The sequence below is a fragment of the Equus quagga genome, chromosome 5 (genome assembly GCF_021613505.1).
Source record: "Equus quagga isolate Etosha38 chromosome 5, UCLA_HA_Equagga_1.0, whole genome shotgun sequence".
Taxonomy (NCBI): Eukaryota; Metazoa; Chordata; class Mammalia; order Perissodactyla; family Equidae; genus Equus; species Equus quagga.
Window position 1 is genome coordinate 102,525,701 of NC_060271.1, and position 22,348 is coordinate 102,548,048.

Consider the following 22,348-nt stretch of genomic DNA (forward strand, 5'->3'; position numbering starts at 1 on the left):
ATCTCTGTCATCACCTGGAGAACAGGTCAGCCAACTGGTCCAAGGGTTAGAAGCATACAGACCAAGCATGCAGCAGAGAGCCACTCAGCTGATCACAGCCTGTGTCAGGCAACTCCCAGGTGGCCCATAGATGCATAAACAGAATAAATGGTCACTACTGTATGCCACTGTGATGTTGCAGTTGTTTGCTACTCAGCAATAGCTAACTGATACAATACACTAAGGACTAGGTGCTATGAACAACTTAAAGACGGTCTTTACTCTCAGGCTTTCCAAACCACTTACTATCTACTAAAAACCAACTACCCAGGCCCTGTGTGAGGTGCAGAGGATGGAGATTAATAAAATAGCTTCTTTTCCCAGGGGAAACTCCTATTCTAGTGAGAAAGATGGACTCTGATCAAACGATCATAAAATAATGCGAATATGGGGTTCACCAGTACAGCGAGCTGAGGGTCTAACTCAGTCCAGAGGAGTTAGGAGAAGCTTCACAGAAGAGATTGAAATAGACGTCTGAAGGATGAACAGTCATTCATCAAGTAGAGAAGAAGATAAAAAGACTCTAAGCAGAGAGCACGTGTGTACTAAAACACTAAATGTCAAAGCTTGTGGGGAGTCCAAATGGTAGCCATAGCTGAAACTTGTCCTTCTTCTCATGTAGACAGAAACTCAAAACGAACATCAGTGCTAGTCAACTAGACTTTTAACTATACTAAGAATCACTGAAGTCATCACAATAAGACTTAATTGGTTAATTTAAGGCCCTAATTTACTACTTTGAAAATTCAATTTTAACTGACGTTTACTTCACTACAGAAAGTTCTTATGATAATGATCTATGAGGACACATTTTTATTATCCTGTAATACCATTTGTAACATTACTAGCAAAGCCAGATCCTTAATGCTTGGGAAGGATTTTCAATGCATCGGAAAAGAAACGATCTTTGAGTTATGTCATGACAACACTGGAAGGTCGCTATATGAAATGATAACTTGAGACAACTGCAAAGTAAGCCCCCAAATACTAAAGGCACAATCTCAAGTAAAGTAGCAACCGCTGGGAAACCCTTCTCGCAATACAACAGTCAGAAATGGAAAGTGTGCTCTTGAGTGAAGTTTTCAGTGGGAAACCTCAGGCAGAGGCCTAACACTGGTGTGTAAAACAATAAACAGATTTCACTTCAAACGGTTTGGAAAGAGGGTCAGCAATGTCAAATCTGAAATCTGTCAAAAACGCACGCGAATGAAGTTATCAGCAACAGTAGCAACTCTGAAGTACCAGAAGATAACCGCCACTAAGCAAACCAACAAGCTCGGACTAGCCCACCTTGGACACCGAGAATCTCGCTGATCACTTCAAACCACAAGATGAACATGTAACTTTCACATCCCAGCGAAAGCCAGAGAGGCAGCTCTAGCTACTCGCTTCACTCTCCGCTCCACGGAAGAAACCGCGGCAACGCACGCAACGTCACAGTCCCCACACAGACAACCACGCTGCTCGCCAAGAGAGGGGACACACTCGGGGCTACAATCAGGCTGGGAGTTAAGAAGCAAGGAGACACCTGGGGAAGGAAGTCAAAGAAGCAGGAAAGGAGAGCAGGATGAGGTGGGGAGCGGCGGTCCCACCAATCCGACTGGCGAGCCAGGAGAAAAGTCCCCCAGATGTAGACAAACGTCCAGAAAGGGATCTTCTACTTCGATCTGAGTTTCCCAGGAACTCAGCCCTGGCTGTCCCCTCCCTGCCTAACCCGGGGTGGGACGCTTAGGTGAAGCAAGGGTGCGCTTCTCAGGTGGCTCCCGGCATAACTGAGAGGGAACTCCGAGAGCCGCCAAGGGGAGAGAGGCAGCCGGTCGCTCGCGCGGACCACGCGAGGGGTGTGGCCAGAGGCAAAGGTGAGGCGCGGGGTCTCTCCCTTACCTGCCGCAGGAGCTTCCACCGGGCGGCTCCCAAGGACGCCGAGACTGCGGGCCCCCGAGCCGCGCTGCCGCTGGCCCGGTCCTCGCCCGCGGCGCGCTCGGCCTCGCCGGCCCCAGCGTCCGCGACTCGAGACTCCATGCGCCGCCGCCACAGCTCTCCCCTGCCAGGACCTGCCCACTTCTTCCCTGTCAGGACCTGTGACGCCCGGACTCCCTGCTACAGCCCTAGCATGCGCGCCCTCCCCGAATTCCGCATTTCCGGTATCCGCGTCTCCTTGGCAACCAGGGCAGCGCTGCGTGCGTCATTGCACCATTTTTGCTGGTAGCCATCTTTAGTGAGGGCAGGCCAGAGAAAGAGAAGGCTGTGACAGAGTTAGTGGGACACTGTCCCTCTTTGTTCTCTTGTCTCCTGCTTCATCTCGAGTTCAGAGGACTAGTAAAGAACCTAAAAGAGTTATATTTTTGCAGGTTAAAGAACCCAGGAGGAGAAAATTTCATTCTTGACCTCAATAAAGATGGCGAAATCTGCTTAGCGCTCGTGCTAGATTGGGGTTACGTAGGCCGGCGTGCTGCAAACCAGCTCCGGGCGGCTCTGGGTAGGTTGTTTTGTGAGCTGCAGAACGCACGCTTTTGCTGGAAGGGACTGAGGCGACACCAGCGCTGCTTCGTGAGAGCCTTGGGTTCTCTCTCCTGCCTTCACTCGTTTCGGTGTCCACGGTCGGACTGACTTGTCTTTCAGTTTGCGTACGTATGGGGGGCATATGCTGGGGTATCTTCCCTTCTCCCTACCTCCCCCACCCAGCCACCCCAGTTCCTTGGTTGTCGCCTTTTGACGGATGTTCCTTCGCTGCATGGCACATGGTACCATTCCCTCCCGCGCTAAGATCGCCTCATCGCTGAGATGGAGAGTTACATAGGGCAAACGAATAGGTTATGCCGGGAACACCCATTCGTCTAGCCCACCCCCATTCGTAGCCCTGCATACAGTCTACTCCCTGCGGATGAAAGATGGATGGATTGAGGCTGCCGGCCTGGATACAGTGATTCAGGGCCTTTGTTTGTTTTGCTAGTGTCGGCTGCTGGTCCGCCATCCGCACTTGCCGGTTATTTTGCTGCGACATAGAAAGAGGTGAAGGGGGGCGGGGGCGTCGGAGCTCTGGTACATCTGACGCAGCATTGTACCTTTGACACCGAGGGGCATTTTATGAAAGACTTCCATGATAGCATTCAACAGTGAGCAGCCTACCTAGCTTTTTACTCTTAATAATAGCAGCCACGATTTGTTCAGTGGTTACCACGTGCCAGGCACTGTTTTAAGATCTTCACATACATTGTCTCATTTTATTCTTACAACAACGACTCCATAGGGTAAATGGAGTCACTATCTCAGTTTTGCAGATGAAGAAACTGAGGCATGGGTAGTAAGTGCAGGAGTGAAGACCTGAACCCACGGCTCTGACTCTTAACTACTTACTAGCCTTACTTATCTTCAGAGGTTAGTAAGAACCAACTTCCCAACAGAAACCAGAGATAGCCTCACATTTTATTTGTGCATGTTGAAGTGGTTTTTTTTTCCAACTAAAGAGCTAAATACCCTTTTAACGTTAAAATCCAGTCGTTGTGATGTCCAAGATTTGGAGCCAAACCAGATTGGTCTTTTTCCTCTACTACTGACTGACCGAGTGACCTGGGGCAGTTGCTTAAGCCCCCAGAGCCCCAGTTTGGTCACCTTTAAAACGAACATCCTATAGCTACTGTATCAGATTCTTATAAAGGTTAAATCAGACAAGGTATATAAAAGCTTCTGGCACGTAGCAAACACTCAACAAATATTAATCCTCCCTCCTCCACCGTTATTAAGTAATGAGGCTTTCCAGCTTATCCTTCATATACATATCAAAGATATGTTCTGAATTTTTTAAGATCAAATGCCTTTTAAAGCCCTCAGAGTTCCTGAGATGCCCCCATTAAGTCCAGGTACTTATTTGCAAATTTTTATTTTGTTTTTTTGTTTTCTGTTTTGTGTTGTTTTTTAGTTTGTCCATATGTGTACCAGAATCAGTGCTGCATAGTTTGAGCCTGATAGGACTGACTTTACAAATGAGACATTTAAGTCACATCTACCAAGAAGTATGATTTGAATGAAACCTTATCTTATACAAGTTTTCAGATATTTTTAACCTGAGTTATCAACTGTCTGCAGTTGTTCATAACCTGAGGGGTGCATGACCCTGAAGGGGAGGGATGAGAACTGCGGATCTTAGATGCTCTGAGAACCCGCTACTGTATACTGTATACCTGTGAAATCAGTCATATGCTGGCAGCCCCACAGGGAGCATAAACCAGGGACTTTGATATCATGCAGCAGAAGAGCAAATTATTTCTCCAAGCTTTGAAGTATAGTGTTCCTCACCTTGGGAAATGCATGCAGAAACAGCATTTGAATCACTATAACTTCGCTGATCATTATTACAATAGAATAAAATTGAAAAAATATCACCTAACCAAGTGTCTGCAGAATAAACCCAAGATATCAGAGTTAGCAAGAATCATCCCAAGTCGGAGCTTCTCATGTAAGGTATGGACTGTTTCAGTTAACCTATTTGTAGGTCATTAAGATTAATTTCAGTTTAAAACTAAAGAATGGATAGATATCAGTTACTAATTTTCTCAGTAATTCTAGTTTGATTTTTACTATGTGAGTATAAAAGAATATATATATGTATCTTTATAGAGCTCTAATGTAGTATGTAAAAATGTAGATTTATGGGAAATGATTCACCTTAGGAATTCATCACTGGGCGTACCAGTGCAAGTCAAAGTATAATTCAGCTTTCTAAAATTCCTGGAATATCATAATAGCTCTTAATAAAATCTAATAATATGCTGATTGTTTTATGAATCCCAAAGTAGTAAACTTTAGTAAAGGCCACGTAATTATGTGTCGCTTCTGTGTAAAAAAAATGAAAAAAAGACTTGCATTTTTGACCACTTGGGTCCTTCAGGAAGATGTTTTCAGACTGTTGTACTTTGGCTAGACACCAAGCTGTGGGCATGACCTCAACCTTGAGAACCTGTTTGACTTTATATGTAGAGTGAGCACACATCCCTGTTTGCATGGGACAGTCCCGGTCTACACCTGTTGTCCCTGTGTAATTATTAATAGTGTCCCCTTTCCTCTCAGAAGTGTCCTGGTTAGGATGGTAAATTATATGCTCATCCTACCTATTTGGGATTAAGCCATCTATTTATGCTGCTACCCCTTTGACGTTCCTTCCCTACCTTATACTTGTTATGTTCCTTAGGTTCCTTAAATTACATTTAGGGGTGAGATTGTTGCAATATTTTAACATATTTTATTATTTTAATATATTAATTTCTAGTTTGGTTTTGGTATATACTGATTTTTCTTTTTAAGTCTGTTTTGGCTTCCTAATTTTTTTGTGCAGTAAAATATGTATAACATAAAATTTTCCATTTTAACCATTTTTAAGTGTATAATTCAGTGGCATTAATTACATTCACAATGTTGTACAGACATGATCATTGTCTATTTCCAAAACCCTGTCATCACCCAAAAAAATGTACCCATTAAACAATAACTCCCTGCTCCTACATTTCCTGAGCCCCTGGTGACCTTTAACATACTTTCTCTCTCTATGAATTTGCCTATTCTGGATAATTCATATACATGAAATCATATAATATTTGTCATTTATGTTTGGCTTATTTCACTTAGCATGATGTTTTCAGGGTTTATCAATATTGTAGCATATATCAGAACTCCATTCCTTTTTATGGCTGAATAATATTCCATTATCTGTATATACCACATTTTGTTTAACCATTCATCTAGTGATAGACACTTGAACAGCTGCTTCTTTTTTTTTTTTTTTTTTTTTTTGAGGCCAATTAGCCCTGAGCTAGCATCTGCCGCCAATCCTCCTCTTTTTGCTCAGAAAGACTGGCCCTGAGGTAACATCCATGCCCATCTTCCCCTGCTTTGTATGTGGGATGCCTACCACAGCATGGCTTGCCAAGCAGTGCCATGTCCACACCCAGGATCCAAACTGGTGAACCTCGGGCCGCCGAGAATGTGCACACTTAACCGCTGCGCCACTGGGCTGGTCCCCAGCTTCTTCTATTTTTAAAAATGGTGTTTGTAATCTTATTTTACTCAGTTCTTCTGGCCTTTAAATTTTTGCTCTTTTCTTAGCTCATACTTATTTGTTGTGGATTTCTTTTCTTTTCTTTTTCGGCTTTTAACTTTTTATCTGTTAGCCTCTAGACTTTTACTTTTTACATTTTAGTCGTTCAAATTATTTTTCTTTTTATAACATCTTAGCTTAGTTTAGCACTTTGGTTCTTTACTCACTCAGAAATTCTTTACACCTTCCTTTTATTTTGTTTTTACCGTGTATGTATGCGTGTGTGCACATGCACAGCTTTGTCCTCCTTTAGAAAGATAAACTTTTAAATTTTACCTGCTGGACACATTTTAGACCTTTAGATCATTTTATTTTGCATTGTGTTTAGAACATTTTGTCATCTTGTACTTTTATCTTAAGTCTTAGTTTATAAATAGTAGGCAAGAATTACCGTCAGAGTAACAGCTGTGAGATTAGTTCATCCCCTCTACAGGAGGTTGACTATTTTTCTCCTCCATTTGTCCCTGAAGCAACTTTTTAATTCTCTTTCCTAGATTCCTGTCACCTACAAACTTTAACCTGACTCAGTGGCTCCAAGAAAAGCAGCTCTTTCAGTAATTCTTTTATCTGATAAAGTGGTCCTGCTTTCACATGTCATATAGCAACCATTCCTTCTGTGAGAAATTATATGATCTAAAAGCTGTGGTCTCTGTCCTTTATGATCACTGGGACCTGTGGAAGCTGTGAAGAGACCTATAGAAAAGCATCTACTCAGTTCCAACTTTGTTTACTCTTATGGGTACAATAAAGTAGAAAAAGTAATTAGTGCATGTAGGTAAATTAAAATATATTTGCTTAAAGTAAAGACCTATTTATATAAGTTAACTCAAAAACGAGAGAGAGCAGCGTATGCTATAGAAATGCTGGAAGCCAAGAGATCTGGCCATGACTGGTGTGACTGAATTAGTGAGGACTCTAATCTTCCTGACTGGGGGGAAGAAAAGGGAATTTCAACCTGATGTACTCTAAAAATCCTCCGAGGGCTAAAATTTCATGAGTCTATACCTGTACCTTGTTACCTCAGCACCAAATAATCACCTTTACATTTGGGACTCTAGTATCAACTTCTGCAGTCTGGCTGTATATCAGAAATCTTGGGGAGCTTTTTAGAAATGCAGGTGGCTGGATCTCACCCCACAACTGCTGGATCAGAATCTCTGTGGATGAATTCTAAGGATCTGTTTTTGTTGGTTTTTTTTCCTGTAGTTGCTCAGGTAATTCTGGAATTCTCAGCCTGCCACTGGCAGTGGACCTGCTTTTAGGAACTAGAGACACTTAGTGATCAAACGTTGCTGACCTAAACTTAGTTGAATTCATTCATTTCTGAAGTTCTTATTGACAAGTACCTTAGCTTTCCATTTTACATTAGCCAGATGGCAAGATGAACTTTTTCCACTACACTCATGCCCCAGCTAGTGAGATTCAAAGACCAGCGTCAAACCAGATATCACATTTCTGTGTCTTCCACGTCGTCCTGCTCTGCCTACAAAAATAATTCCTAAACTGTTTGATCCTAATAATTTGAATGAGAGAGAAAAAGAAAACCAAGTAGGGGCTGGCCCTGTGGCCAAATGGTTGAGTTCACAAACTCCGTTTCAGCGGCCCAGAGTTTCACCAGTTCAGATCCTGGGCGCAGAAATAGCGCTGCTCATCAAGCCATGTTGAGGAGGCATCCCTCATGGCAGAACCAGGACTTACAACTATGTACTGGGGGCCTTTGGGGAGAAGAAGAAGGAAAAAATAGATTGGCAACAGATGTTAGCTCAGGTGCCAATCTTAAAAAAAAAAAAAAGAAAACCAAGTAAGTAAAGAGAAAGGATTAAATTCTTTGATTAAACATTTCTTCATTGACTATTTCTACCATACAGATAGCAGTTCCTGTAGTAGTCTCTAAGGTAGGTAGATTAGCCGATAAATATCTCCTTGACTGGCACTACTGATCTGTGACTTATAGGAATCATTGGTTCTAACTAAAAGATTGAAAACATCATCAGATAGGACAAGGAAAGGAGAAGGAAAGGAAAAAGGGGAATGTCTAAAGGAAAACTCAAGAAAGACAGAAAGGAAATTAAAAATTGTAGTCTCACAATTTTTTTTTATAATAGTTCCCAGAGTGGGATACCTTATAGGCACAACTTCGTTATTGATGATTTTTCCACATTCCATTTATTCCTTAACCTTCTCGAGTGTGGCTCCCACTCCTCCATTAGAACCTCTGTCAGTATCACCAAAGTTGTAGCATTATTTCAACCCAGAAGGCACTTCCCTTTCCTCCTCTTAGAGGCAGTATCAGCAGATTTGACATGCTTGACCATTCCCTCCTAGAAACACTCTCTGTAGGCCGCTTGACTCCACGTTTTCCTCCTACCTTACAAACCTGTCCTTCTCGGTCTCCTTTTCTAATTCTTCTTCCATATGTCGTCTAAATTTGGGAGTTTTTCAGGGCTTAGTCCTGGCTGTTTTTTCTCTCTTTAATTTCTTTGTAAGTAATTTTATCCATTCTCATGGGTTTAAGTACCATAGCATTTATTGTCTTCATCCCAGACTCTCCTCTGAGCTGCACAGTATTAATTTCCAGTTGGACATCTCACTGACTTCTCAAACTATCCACAGTTGAACTTCAACTCCCCCAACCCTGACTCAGCTCTTCTTTATCTCATTGTTCTATACTTGGTTGTTCAAGCTAGAACACGGGAAAACATTTTTTATTCCTTGTGTTCCTTTACCCTGCCATCATCTCCATTAATGGTGTATCCCAAGTAGCTTCATGGTTTTTACCATATCTCCATAACATGTAGGCTATTATTTACTTAATTTTTTGTGTTTAAACTTGTCTCATCCCAAGGAATAATAAATTTAGTAACTCAGCATTCTGATGTGCCAGTTATATTCTTTCTAATAAAACGTTCCTATATTCCAAATCATGCATACCATCATGTCTGACATGCTTTCAGAAATACTGCATTAACCTCCAAAGTAAGTGTTGAATCTGTCTGTATTTCTCCATCTCTACCATCGTCATCTTTCACCTGGACTACTGGTAAAGCCACCTAACCAGGTTCCTTGCCTGCCCTCTTCTTCCCTTTTAACACATTTTCCATATATCTTAAAGTATAAGTTAAATCATGTCACTCCCCAGCTCAGCACCCTCCCAGAATTTCTTGATAGGTAAACATAAAATCCAGTTTACCTGGTCATGTCCCCCAAGGCCCTGCAGCATCTAGCCCTTATCTCATTTTATGCCACTTTGCCCCTCATTCACTTTAGTCAAGCCACAATAGAATTTCCCCGGATGGAAGAGCACAACTCTTTCCCATCCATCTTAGGGCCTTTACATGCTTCTCCCTAATCCCATTCACACCTACATGTCTAGTTCCTTCTCCTATTTTAGGTCTTGATTAAATGTTACCTCCTGAGAAAGGCCATTTCTGACCATGGTAACCAAAGTAACTGTTCCTCACTTTGGTTTTTTCACCTTAGCTTTGTTTCCTTCCTGCCACTTTACCACAATTTTTGTTTCATTTGTCAGTTTCCTTTTTTGTTTTGTCTTCCCAACTAAAATGTAAACTTCATGAGGGCAGCATCCATGTCTGTCTTGTTCAACATTGCTTCCTTATTGTCTGAGACAGTGCGTGACATAGTAATAAATAATTGTTGAGTGAATGACTGACTTCATAAATAGGACCTACATCTATTTTATAGAGTGCCTTTCTGTGGATTGCAATATAGTTCTTTTTTTTTTTAGAATTATAAGAATGTTTATTTTTTCCTTATATTTTCCTGTAATTTGTACGTAAAAGAAAAAAAATTTATTTTAAGGTACCAGCTCAAAAGTGTTTAGTGAAGCAAACAAATAATTCCACCAGCAGAAAGCTGATAGCCCAGGTCAGACAAACACAAGAAAGACAAAGACGACTCTAAGGCTTTTGTACTTGAGCAGCTGGAAGGACAGAGTTGTCATTTATGAAGACAGGAAAGATTGCCTGCAGAACAGGCGATTTTTCAAGGGAGAGGATACATGGGGGGATTAGAAGTTCAGTTCTGGACATTTTTTGACCTACCCGTTAGACATCTAAGTAGAAATATTGAGTAGTCAGTTGGATATGCAAGTTCACATTGTTCAGGGGAAAAGTTTGAGCTAGAGATATAAATTTGGGAGTCCTCAGCAAATAAATGACATTTAAGGTCATGAGGCTGGATGAGATCACAAAGGAAATTAGTGCAGACGGCAGATAAAGAAGTGGTCCAGGGCATGCGATGTTAAGAAGCCAGGGAGTTGAGTAGGAACCAGCTGAAGAGACTGAGAAGAGCCAGTGAAATAGGAAAACAACGTGATTGAGGTATCCTGGAAACCAAGTGAAGAAAAGTGTTTTTAGGAGCAGGAAGTGATAAACTGTGTCATGGTGCTAATAGGTCAAGTAGTATGGATACCTAGAATTAACATTTCTACCATGCAATGTGGTGGCCATCAGTGACCTTGACAAGAGTAGTTAGTAGGATGAGAAGGGCAAAAATCTTACTGGACTCAAGAGAAGGGGGAGGAGAGGAATTAGAGGCAGAGAACATAGGAAACAATTACTGTCCTTCATTTAACAATCACTTTTGGATAACAAAATAAACAGCACATAAAACTAGATATTTTAAATGAATATCATTAAGATTCTTGAAAAGTGTTTCACAGATGCTAAATAAGATGTGTACTAATACAAATACATTCAGGCATGTTAATTAGGGATTTAGTATGGTCCTATGTAAAATAACAGGCATTCATCAAGTCAAGAAAGTTTCTCTCTATTCCGTATTTAAGATTTTATCATTTTTTTAAAAAACTTGTTGATTATTTTCTGGGTTTTTCTGCGTTAATTGAAATGACCCTACTATGTATCTCCTTTACTTGTGTTAGATTACACTGATAGATTTTTTCTGATGTTGAACCATCCTTTCATTCTTAAGGTAAATCCTACATGGTCACATGGGGTTTTATTATTACTATTATTGTTTTTGTTTTGTGCTTTTTAAAAATACATGGTTTATCATATTTTACTTTAGGTTTTTTAAATTCACATTTTACAGTAAGATTGATTTTTAATTGTCTTACATCGTCATTGTCCAGTTTTTGTGTCAAGGTTATATTAGCCTGATAAAATAAGTTGAGTAGTTTTAAACAGTGGGCATTTTTTTCTTAAGTTGGCATATGAAAAGATTATCTGTTCCTTGAAGATTCAAGAAAACTACCTTTTAAAGTATCTGGGTTTGGTGTCTCTTTTAAGAAGGAGGCACTTAATTACTAATTCAGTTTCTTTGATAGTTGTTGGTTTATTCGGCTCTTCTACTTTTTGTCAGTTTTTGAACCTAAATTCATTTAGTTTCTTGAAAATAATCCATTTTTATCTATGTTTTCAAACGTATTGGCATAAAGAACTTTATTGTGATTTTTAAAAATCTCTATCTGTAATTGTGCCACCTTTTTCATTGCTAATATTCTTTGTCCTTTTTTTTCTGCTTTTTCTCCCCAAATCCCCCCAGTACATAGTTATATATCTTAGTTGTGGGTCCTTCCAGTTGTGGCACGTGGGGCGCTGCCCCAGCATGGCCCAATGAGCGGTGCCATGTCCACGCCCAGGATGCAAACCGGCGAAACCCTGGGCCGCTGAAGCAGAGTGTGCGAACTTAACCACTCGGCCATAGGGCCCTCTTCATGTCTTTTTGTAATCAGTTTTGCCCTTCATGTCTTTTTTAAGAACCAGCTTTTTATTTTGTTGATCATCTCTTTAGTTTCTTTATCAATCTCATTGAAACAAATTAATTTTATTTCCCTTCTACTTCCTTTAAGTTTACTCTTCTCTTTTTCTGTCTTAAATTGAACTGCTTCATATTGCATTGTATCAGGAGACAACATTATGTTAGCTTGTCCCACTGTTAGTGATGCTAAGCTTGATAATTTTGGTTAAGGTGATAATTGCCAGTTCTCTCCATTGTAAAACAGGCATTATTTCCTTTGCAATTACTAAGTAATCTGTAAGATAATACTTTGGTACTGTACAAGTATTGTATGACCCAACATCATTTCGCCTAATGGGTTTAACAACCGTTGATGATCTTTACCCTAATCAGTTGTTTCACTGAGAGTTGCTAACAATTTTCTAATTCTATTCTTTCTACATTTATTAACTAGTATTAATCTATAAAGAAGTTTCCTTTTTTCTTGTAGTCTCTTTTTATTTTTTTATTTTAGTTTCTTTTTGCTTGTTTTCAAATTATTATGAATTTTTGTTTTTTAATTGTATTATAGTCACTTACATCATTATTCTTTTTGATGCTCAAATTGTCCCAAATGAGGCTAGTAGGAACTCCTTCAAGCTGGCCCTGGTGTCCTTTTGACAAGTCTCCATTAGTCTTTGAGCATTTGTTTGCTGTCCGGCACAAGGTATCCTTTTTGCACTCCCTACCCTAGACTTGGAATTAGCCATTTATTAGTGCCACCATCTTGACTAAAAGCTGTCCACTGTCTTTCTACTGTGCCATTTTTCTGTCTTTAGAGTGCAGCTTTTTTTTTTTTTTAAGTTTTTATTTTTCCTTTTTCTCCCAAAGCCCTCCGGTACATAGTTGTGTATTTTTAGTTGTGGGTCCTTCTAGTTGTGGCATGTGGGATGCCACCTCAGCATGGCTTGATGAGCAGTGCCATGTCCGCGCCCAGGATCCGAACTGACAAAACCCTGGGCCGCCAAAGCAGAGTGCATGAACTTAACCACTCAGCCACAGGGCCGGCCCCTAGAGTTCAACATTTTTGCTATGATAACGTTAACATATTCTGTTCTCCTGTTTTCTAAGTTTTCATTGTTAAAATGATTTTGTGGTGGGCCACCTGGAAGGGGGAAGGAGTGCTTCTTTTTTCCACTAGTGGAGTGATACTGTATGTGTAACCTTCTTAAAATTTGAAGTTAAAGCTATCCTCACCTCCGCTCCATTAGGTAGTATATGTCCTTGAAATTAGTGGACTATTGGTTTAATAGTCTTAATACATAGGATACTTGGCTAGAATGGATGGGTTAGCTGCACACCCTAATGATAATGCTGGTATTGAAATGACAGCTTAAGACACCCATTGGGTACTGTTGGGACAGTACTAAAACGCAAACTACTTGGAGTACTTTATGCATATTACATAAAATCTCAATTTCCCTGGGAGTAATTCCTTTTGAGGAGTTACTTACAAAGCTCTTGAATTCTCTTTCATTTTATTAAGGCAGTTAGAACTCCTGTTGCTTTCAGGGTTACTTTGGTTCAAATAAGCTCAGTTTATTTGGATGTTTGACACAGAAAAAAGTTAATATGTAACGTAAAATAAATTTAACTAAGAAGACAGGTATTGGGCCCATAGCCTTTAGCCCTGCCTTGGCTATGAGTGTCAATAAGAATGGGTATTTGGTACACCTGAAATTTATATAATGTTATAAACCGATGTTATTGCAGTAAAAAGCAAAATAAGAAGAAGGGGTATTTAAAAGTAGCAGGGCCCAGCCTCCCAACCTAGAACATCCTAGAACCTGCAAGGTAGTAGAAATACATACTCTTCGTAGCTATCCTGACTCTACTTCAGAAGTTCTAATGGGAATTACAGAATAGATAAGCATATATCTGGAAATGAAAAGGCAGTTTGTATGGCTAAGTATAGTTTCAGGATAGATTCCTAGTGATCTTCTGATTAGTGTTTTGGGTTATAGTAGGAAATTATTGATACAGATATTTTACCTTACCACCCTAAAGATCAACTCTAAATTTTGTAGAAATGCTAAAAAATAAGTGAAAAAAAATGAGCCTCCAGTATTTAGATTTCAAATAATTACTCAAGCATATTAATTATATGATTGAAGTAGAGATTGAATGATGTAGACCACCATAATGAGCATTGTTGCTCATTTAAATCTAATCCAAATCATAAAGCTTCTCAAAAAGTCTAAAGGAAAACTTTGTGGAAATGATTGTTTTTCTATTTAATTTGTTTTGATGATTTTTCTATTTTATTCTTGTGTTTAATTTTAGATTGTAAACTGTTTGTGATATAAACTATATTTATAGCTTACATTCTCTGCAGTGTTGGTAAAGTATCATGGACACACTTGTGCAATAAATATTTACCAGCTGTTGGAGATCCTTACCAAAGGGCTTAGTGCCCCTCTGGCACAAATCACTGTACAGTTGTCATCTTTGGCAGAAAGCTCATGTTGAAAATCTTGGCTAGAATTCTTTTGCTTAAACAAGGCAAAACTGTGGAGTGTTGAATTATTGAACCCCTTTTTTATTTGACAATTGAGGTTTGCCTTATCCAAATTCTAATCATTCATAGGGAATTTACGTGCTCACCAGAGGTCAACTAAAGCTCTCAGTTTATTAGATACTCCTAATAAGACACTGAGTGCTTATTTAGCTTTCATCTCTGTCTGTACTCATGTTCTTTAATTTTCCATTATTCTTCCTTGTTCTCCCTTTTATAAGCTGAATATATTATTTTTTCCTTAAACTCACAGAGAATCTTGGTTTTGTAAAGCATTAATCCACCTTTTGATCTGATAAACAGTTCTCTTTGAGAGATTCCTTATCCCCACAAGAGAAGATGATTATGGCTAATGAAGATATAAAATAGGACAAATTTCTTATCGTAACTCTTTCTGTGAATAAAATAATAGTGAACATTTATTAAGAAAATATCTTCCTCTCTCTTTGACATTTCCCTCCGTTTAGGAAGTGTTTTAGTACTTTATAAAACTCAGAAGACTTTTTGTTGTACCTCACGCCCCTGACTATTTAATACATAAATGTTGTTAGGATTTCCTTTACTGCTTGATTTTGTATAAACCTTTCCCATAGCATTTCTGAACCTTCTCCAGCACTTCTTAGTACTTACGCATCTTAAGGACTTATCCATTTAAATTAATGGTATAGCCATCAAGTGTTCACTGTGTTTTCTTTGTTTACATTTTTAAATGAAAAAGAAATCATTTATTGAGCTAAAGAAACATTTAAGGTCTGTGAAGTGCATATTATTTCATAGGTGTAGACCTAACATTGTAGTACTTGCATGAAAAGGAAATAAGAATTATCCTTAAAAAGCTAAGGGTTTTTTCCTAGTTTGAAATATTATGATCATACTAATAAAACTTTTTCCAGGATTTTCTGCCTATTAAACAAGAAAACGAAAAATCCCTTTCAGAAAACATGGATGCATTTGAAAAAGTAAGAGCAAAATTAGAAACACAGCCGCAAGAAGAATATGAAATCATCAATGCAGAGGTGGGATATCTTTTGTCTTTTTTTTTAAAAATCTGATATTACCAGTCAGGATACAAATGAAATACCTTGTGATTTATAGACCTAATCCCATATCAAAATTAGACTGCTTTTGGCTGTAAAATATGCTGAAAAATTTAAAGAACAAAGAATAAGCAGAGTGTAATCCTTAAAATAAATTATAAAGATCAAAACCAAAATGAATTTCCAAGCATATTATGTTAATTATGATTTTTAGAAACAACCAATTCTGTTTTAAAATTTCTCAAATAATTCTAAGGAGAAGTTCAAATGAAACTAAGTCAGATTTCTTCATTATTTGAAAAGTATTTGATTGTGTACACTGTTTTTGATAAAAGGAAATTCACTTTAAGTAATGTAATACCATGAAAGCCAAGTATTTGTTTGACCATTTTAGGGTTACCAGAGTCATAAATATTCAATTGAAACAGGCTGAACATGCATGTTGAAAATTTTTCAGTAAGATTAGAAAACGCAACCACAGCTTATAAATGAAAATCACGTACATAGTAGAATCGAAATAGCAGTAGATTAAGAATCAGAAATTCCTGATTCAAATTACGCCACTAACTACCAGGTAATGAATGTGGCTTGAGCTACCTGAAATCATATCAATCAATCAGTTACGTTTAATGTGTAGGTATTAGACAAGAGCACTATTCATACATTGGTAATATTCATTCTCTCAATCTCAAATTGTCTGTATTTGTCACCCCACAGAAGATAAGATGCTTTGTGCGAAATCAAATTGAGACCATGAACAGTTGGTGGTGACAGCCTATTTTAGAGGAAAGGATCTCAGAAAGTTATTGACTGGGTTTTCAGACGAGTCTGAACCACAGTTCCCTCAGCTGCATCATTTTGGGTTATCTTAAAGATGCCTCTGCAGTGGAGAAGTTGAATCCCACTGTGAATGTCAGATGTTCCCAAAGTATAGCTTAGGTGGTTTGTACAGTCATGAGGACTAACAGATTTCGCTATGCCTTCTCTTTATTGATCCCTATGTGTATGTATTAGAAACTCCTCCAGTGATAGAGAAAACCATATCTTAACCACTATGTTATAAAAAGTGATCCATTTTATATTTTTTGTGTGTTGATTTATAGACTTCGGCAGGTCTACTTTTTATAAAAGATCTCATTTCTTCTTGAATAATCAAACCATTAAACAATTAAATTGTGTTTGTTATTTTTTATTATTAAATGAACCATTTGTTTCTTTTTGTTGTCAGATTAAACACGGTGGTTTTGTTTATTATCAAGAAGGTTGCTGCTTGGTTCGTTCCAAAGATGAAGAAGGTACGCCACAGCTTTTCCTTTTAATGTCCAGTCATGTGTAGCTTAACAATGGAGTGTATCCTGAGAAATACATGCTTAGGTGATTTCGTCATCGTGTGAGCATCATAGAGTGTACTCACACACCCCCAGGCTTTCTGGTACTGCTCTTATGGGACCACTGTTATATATGCAGTCCTTTGTTGACCAGAACATCATTTAGCAACATATGACTGTACTCTGATTCTTCACATTTCGTATTTTTCATGGAAAATTTGATATTAATCTCTCAGAAGTGTAGAAAATACTGTGTGTAGATTATTTCTGAGTTGTCTCTCTTTTTTTAAATGACTAGTTTTTAATATCTGGGTTTGCTTAAGATTTAGTTAACTACACCCAAAAGCGTTGGCAGGGAGGAGAATGGAGGTAGGAACCAACATTTTTTGAACATCTACTATATCCCAGGTACTGTACTAGGCACTTTATAAAGATTATTCAATGTCATTTACATTCTCTTACTTTCTAGGTTCTATGTGGTCTGTAAATACTCAACTGTAACTGTATTGAATAACATCACATAGGTTGATACATAGAAAAATATTGATTAGGATAGGATAATATTAAATAACTAATGCCAATTTCTATGCAAATCAAGCTGCCATTGATGCTGAAGGAAGCCAGAATAGAGAGGGGGAATGCTAATTTAAAACATTGAAAAAAACAGTTTAAGAAATTTTTAAGTACATCTTGTGGATTATCTCTTTCATCCTTTTCTTTATGCAGCAGACAGTGATAATTATGAAGTTTTATTCAATTTAGAGGAACTTAAATTAGACCAGCCCTTCATTGATTGTATCAGAGTTGCTCCTGATGAAAAATACGTAGCTGCCAAGATAAGAACTGAAGATTCTGAAGCATCTACCTGTATAATTGTGAAGCTCAGTGATCAGCCTGCAATGGAAGCGTCTTTCCCAAATGTATCCAGTTTTGGTAAGCCACCAACTAGAACAGTCTTCTCTGTTGAAAAGGCAACAGTAAGAGAATTTTCCACACTTGTGAAACATTTTCACGTGCACATGTGAGTGTATGAGAGGGGGAGTGCCTGACCCATTTACCCTGTGCTCTCCACACCTTCCTGTGTGCATCCTGTCCAGGAGACCTTCCCTTCTTTAGTGACATCCAAAATCACGTTCATGTTTGTTAAATTATTATAATAAGAATCCAAGTTGTACAGTGTATTTTGATATATCAGTAATTCTTTGCTAATTTATTACTTAGAATACATTTTTGCATATAAGCTGTATCTTAGTATTTTATTCAACTTTAAGCTTGGGTATCACTTTTTTTTTTAATATTTTTTAATTTTTTCCTTCTTCTCAAATCCCCCCAGTACATAGTTGTATATATTTTTTAGTTGTGGGTCCCTCTGGTTGTGCTATGTGGGACGCTGCCTCAGCATGGCCTAATGAGTGGTGCCATGTCCGTGCCCAGGATCCGAACCGGCAAAACCCTGGGTTGCTGACGCGGAGTGCATAAACTTAACCAGTCAGCCACAGGGCTGGCCCCTGGGTATCATTTTTTAATTTCACATTATCTTGTCATGCTTTTACAGCAAATTGCCCAAAGTCACTACCAGAGAACTTCAGAACATGTTGAACTAACTGATTCATCAATAGAAGTTGTGCTATTTTTACTAATAGAACCAACTTTAAATTTTATCATTTATCATTGATACATATGTTCATACTTTATCCTCCTTTTTCATTTTCTGCCGTAAATTTCCCCATTGTTTAAATGCTTTTGCAGTGAATTGAAATTATACCCTATTTAATTGATTCTAAACATAACGTTTTGTGTTCATTTTAACCTCTCTAAAATCAGGATGCATATTATACAGTGATGTCTTACAGTCACTGTCAGCCAGGTGGCAGTCATGATGTAATTGTGTGAAAACTTGCGTTGACAGCTTCTGGTAAGATTAAGAAAACACCAGCATTAAAAGTATATTTGGTAGTTTGAGATACCCTGTGGCTTAAAAGTAGACAGAAAACATTTAGGTATAAGAGAAAGTAATCCAGTTTCCTCAGACTTAAAGTCAGAGGCTGTAGATTTAAGCATAATTCATCTGAAAGCAAATGTGTCTACGAAAGTCTTTCCTAAATATTGAACATTCAGCTCTTGTTTAGAAACTTGAGTACCCTGAGACTGATAACTTCTTGAAAACTTAGAATTGATGTAGTAGTATTTTATTCTCTGGAAGGTTCTTTGGCTTACATATAATGCAGATTAGATACAGTTGAACCTGTGCTGGATTTAGATTTCCAGGATAAACTTGTACATCTCTTCTCTTTGGCATTCAGAATTAGAGTGCACTGTGCCTTTTTTTTTTCTTTTTGAGTGAGGAAGATTGGCCCTGAGCTAACATCTGTTGCCAATCTTCCTCTTTTTGCTTGAGGAAGATTGTCACTGAGCTAACATCTGTGCCAGTCTTCCTCTGTTTTATATGTGGGACACTGCCACAGCATGGCTTGATGAGTGTTGTGTAGGTCTGCATCTTGGATCCGAAACAACAAACCCCAGTGTGCAAACGTAACCACTGTGCCACCAGGCCACCACCCTCCCCTTTTTTTGTTAACAGTAAGTAGGTGGCTAGGTATAATTCTTTAATTATTTTCTTTCAGAATGGGTAAAAGATGAAGAAGATGAAGATGTTTTATTCTACACCTTCCAGAGGAACCTTCGCTGTCATGATGTATATCGAGCCACTTTTGGTGATAACAAACGTAATGAACGTTTTTACACAGAAAAAGACCCAAGGTACTAGAATAATGCAATTAAATCTTTTCCTCCAGGGTATTTCTCCAGTTTCCTAGAGTGCTGCTCTTGGCTCGCTTAAAACATTGATTTTGGCTGGAACCAGAATATAATAAGGCTAAGTTGAGCATAATCATTCTTTTATAAGTTGTTTAGATTCAAAACTGGAGTCTGGTTACCTTCAAACTCTAGAGTGAACATAAATAGATTATTAGACTGCAAATGCTGTTACTAACATTCTGTCTGGACTGTGGCACATGAGAGGAGTTGTTAATTAAACATTTACTAGGGGTGTCATACAGCAGTTATAAATCTCTTGTAAGTCATAACTAGAATACCATGGTGTCAGTTACACAGAATTCACTACTCATTTCATGTAGATTATCTGAATTTTAAGTTGCTTTGCTTTGAGCCATGATGTCCATTGGTCTTTAAATTTTACTTTCTCTAGTACTTTGATAATTCCTCCTTAAAGACAATTTTCTTCATTGCCTTGTAATCTCTAGGACTCATGCCTCATACTACCATTAACCAAGCTTGGGAGGAAATAATATTAAATTTACCTGACAGAATCCCGTAACTCTAACCCAGATAGACTTTTCCAAATGACTTAGGAGAAACAAATTTTTCCTTAACACCAGTGTCCTGTTACCTCCTACATCATTTAGCAGTATAGTTTGGACAATATCTGAACAGATGTTGCAAGAAAAACAAAAAGGGGATTTTACACCACATCTATGACAATGAAGTTGATACCCAAACGAGAAAATTAATCCTTGATTTCATAAAATCTCAGAGCTGACAAGGACCTTAAGGAAAATCTTGTACAACCCCTAGTTTATATTAAGAATTTGAGGTCTGGAGAAATTACATTATTCCAGCCCATAGAACTAGCGCTTTTGGTCCAGTAGTGCTGTCATTGTTTTGGATTTTTTTCTGATGATGATTGTTTTAATGAGAAATTACTAGAACTGTTCATATGATTCCACTGTTTTGTGGTCATTTGTCAAGGATCTCTTTTGGAGATGATAGTTTAAGCTAGTAATTCATTACATTATATTGATGACTTTGGATTGTGAACCATTTTCCATCTTGTGAATAAAGCTCAAAATTGGCCCAGTGAATTATACTCTTGAATAAGATACTTGTTTGCCATATGTTGTTACTGTCCTAAGTTCTAAGATTAAGTGAGTGATCACATATACGTTTCAAATTCTTGGAAAGTATTTGGCTTCTAGTATGTTTTTTTCTGCCCTATAAGGAACTAACCATAATTAAATATGCTTAAGTCTAATTTGGTATTCAGATCCCTGATCCACAGCACAAACTGGTTTGTGGATTCTGAATACGTTATAAACAGACCCAAATCCAAAGGGAAGGACCAAAAGGGAAAAGCAGAATTCTTTTTTTTGAGGAAGATTAGCTGTGAGCTAACGTCTGCTGCCAGTCCTCTTTTTTGCTGAGGAAGACTGGCCCTGAGCTAACATCTATGCCCATCTTCCTCCACTTTATATGTGGGACGCCTACCACAGCATGGCTTGCCAAGTGGTGCCATGTCCGTACCTGGGATCCGAACCAGCAAATGCCAGGCCGCCTAAGCAGAACGTATGAACTTAACCACTGCACCACCAGGCCAGCCCCGAAAAGCAGAATTCTAAAAGGGGAAATGGATTAAAGGTTTTCATAATGCTTCCAAGACACTGAGGTGCTTTTTACTGTGTTTGGTTTGATCCCCAGGTTTCAGTTTTCTGTTCTCACAAGTAAAGTTCACCAAAATGACTTTATGACTTGCATCTTTTTCTAATTCCTTGAGTGGTAAAGTTAGGTTGTTCATTTGAGATCTTTCTTTTTCTTAAGTAGGTGTTTATTGCTATAAACTTCTGTCTTCAAGCTGCTTATGCTGCATCCCATAAGTTTTGATTTGTTGTTTTTTCATTTTCATTTATTTCAAGATATTTTTTCATTTCCTTTCTGATTTCTTCTTTGACCTATTGGTTAAGAGTATATTGTTTAATTTCCATATATTTATGAATTTTCCTGTTTTCCTCCTGTTAAGATTTGTTTTGTGACCTAACATGTGATCTGTCCTGGAGTGTATTTCATATGCATTTGAAAAGAATGTATATTCTGCTGCTGATGGATGGACTGTTCTGTATGTCTGTTAGATCCATTTGTTCTAAAGTATAGTCCAATCCAATGTTTCCTCATTGATTTTCTGCCTGAATGATCTATCCATTGTTAAAAGTGGGGTATTGAAGTCCCCTACTGTTATTGTATTGTTGTCTATTTTTCCCTTCAGATCTGTTACTGTTTGCTTAATATATGTGAGTATTCTGATGTTGAGTGTATTTATGATTATTATATCCTCTTGATGAATTGACCCCTTTATCATTATATAGTGGCCTTCTTTATCTCTTGTTACAGCTTTTAAGTTAAGGTATGTTTTGTCTGGTGTAAGTATGGCTACCTTTGCTCTCTTGTGGTTTCCACTTGTGTGGAAAACTTTCCATCACTTCACTTTGAACCTGTGTGTCCTTGAAGCTGAAGTGAATCTCTTATAGGCAGCATATAGTTGGGTCTTTTTTTTTCAATCCATTCAGCCACTCTATGCCTTTTGATTGCAGAATTTAATCCATTTACATTTAGAGTAATTATTGATGGGTAAGGACTTACTAATGCTATCTTAATAATGTTTTCTGACTTTTGTAGTTGCCATGTTCCTTTCCTCCCTTCTTACTGTCTTCCTTTGTGAAATGGTGATTTTTTTATAGTAGTGTGGTTTGATTGTCTTCTCTTTATATTTTGTGTATCTACTGTAGGT

At 38.2% G+C, this 22,348-nt stretch overlaps 2 protein-coding genes across 12 annotated transcripts in view; one reads left to right on the top strand and one right to left on the bottom strand.

Annotated features, from left to right (window-relative positions):
• The window catches only part of CAMKMT (calmodulin-lysine N-methyltransferase), a 372,525-nt gene extending 370,394 nt beyond the window's left edge, over nucleotides 1-2,131 (bottom strand). For all 5 annotated transcript variants that reach the window (XM_046661502.1, XM_046661498.1, XM_046661500.1 and 2 more), the window contains exon 1: nucleotides 1,924-2,131. In XM_046661502.1, coding sequence (XP_046517458.1) covers nucleotides 1,924-2,061 — 138 coding nt within the window. In that variant the 5' untranslated portion in view covers nucleotides 2,062-2,131. The remainder of the gene's footprint in view (nucleotides 1-1,923) is intronic.
• A 358-nt stretch (nucleotides 2,132-2,489) lies between these two features.
• PREPL (prolyl endopeptidase like) overlaps nucleotides 2,490-22,348 on the top strand; it is a 37,638-nt gene continuing 17,779 nt past the window's right edge. The window contains exons 1-6 of one of the 7 annotated variants that reach the window (XM_046661072.1): nucleotides 2,490-2,666; nucleotides 3,959-4,500; nucleotides 15,299-15,421; nucleotides 16,671-16,737; nucleotides 17,500-17,703; nucleotides 19,395-19,530. In XM_046661072.1, coding sequence (XP_046517028.1) covers nucleotides 4,282-4,500; nucleotides 15,299-15,421; nucleotides 16,671-16,737; nucleotides 17,500-17,703; nucleotides 19,395-19,530 — 749 coding nt within the window. In that variant the 5' untranslated portion in view covers nucleotides 2,490-2,666; nucleotides 3,959-4,281. Of the gene's footprint in view, nucleotides 2,667-3,958; nucleotides 4,501-15,298; nucleotides 15,422-16,670; nucleotides 16,738-17,496; nucleotides 17,704-19,394; nucleotides 19,531-22,348 lie in introns of all 7 variants that reach the window. The other 6 variants (XM_046661070.1, XM_046661071.1, XM_046661074.1 and 3 more) reach the window with 6 other exon arrangements.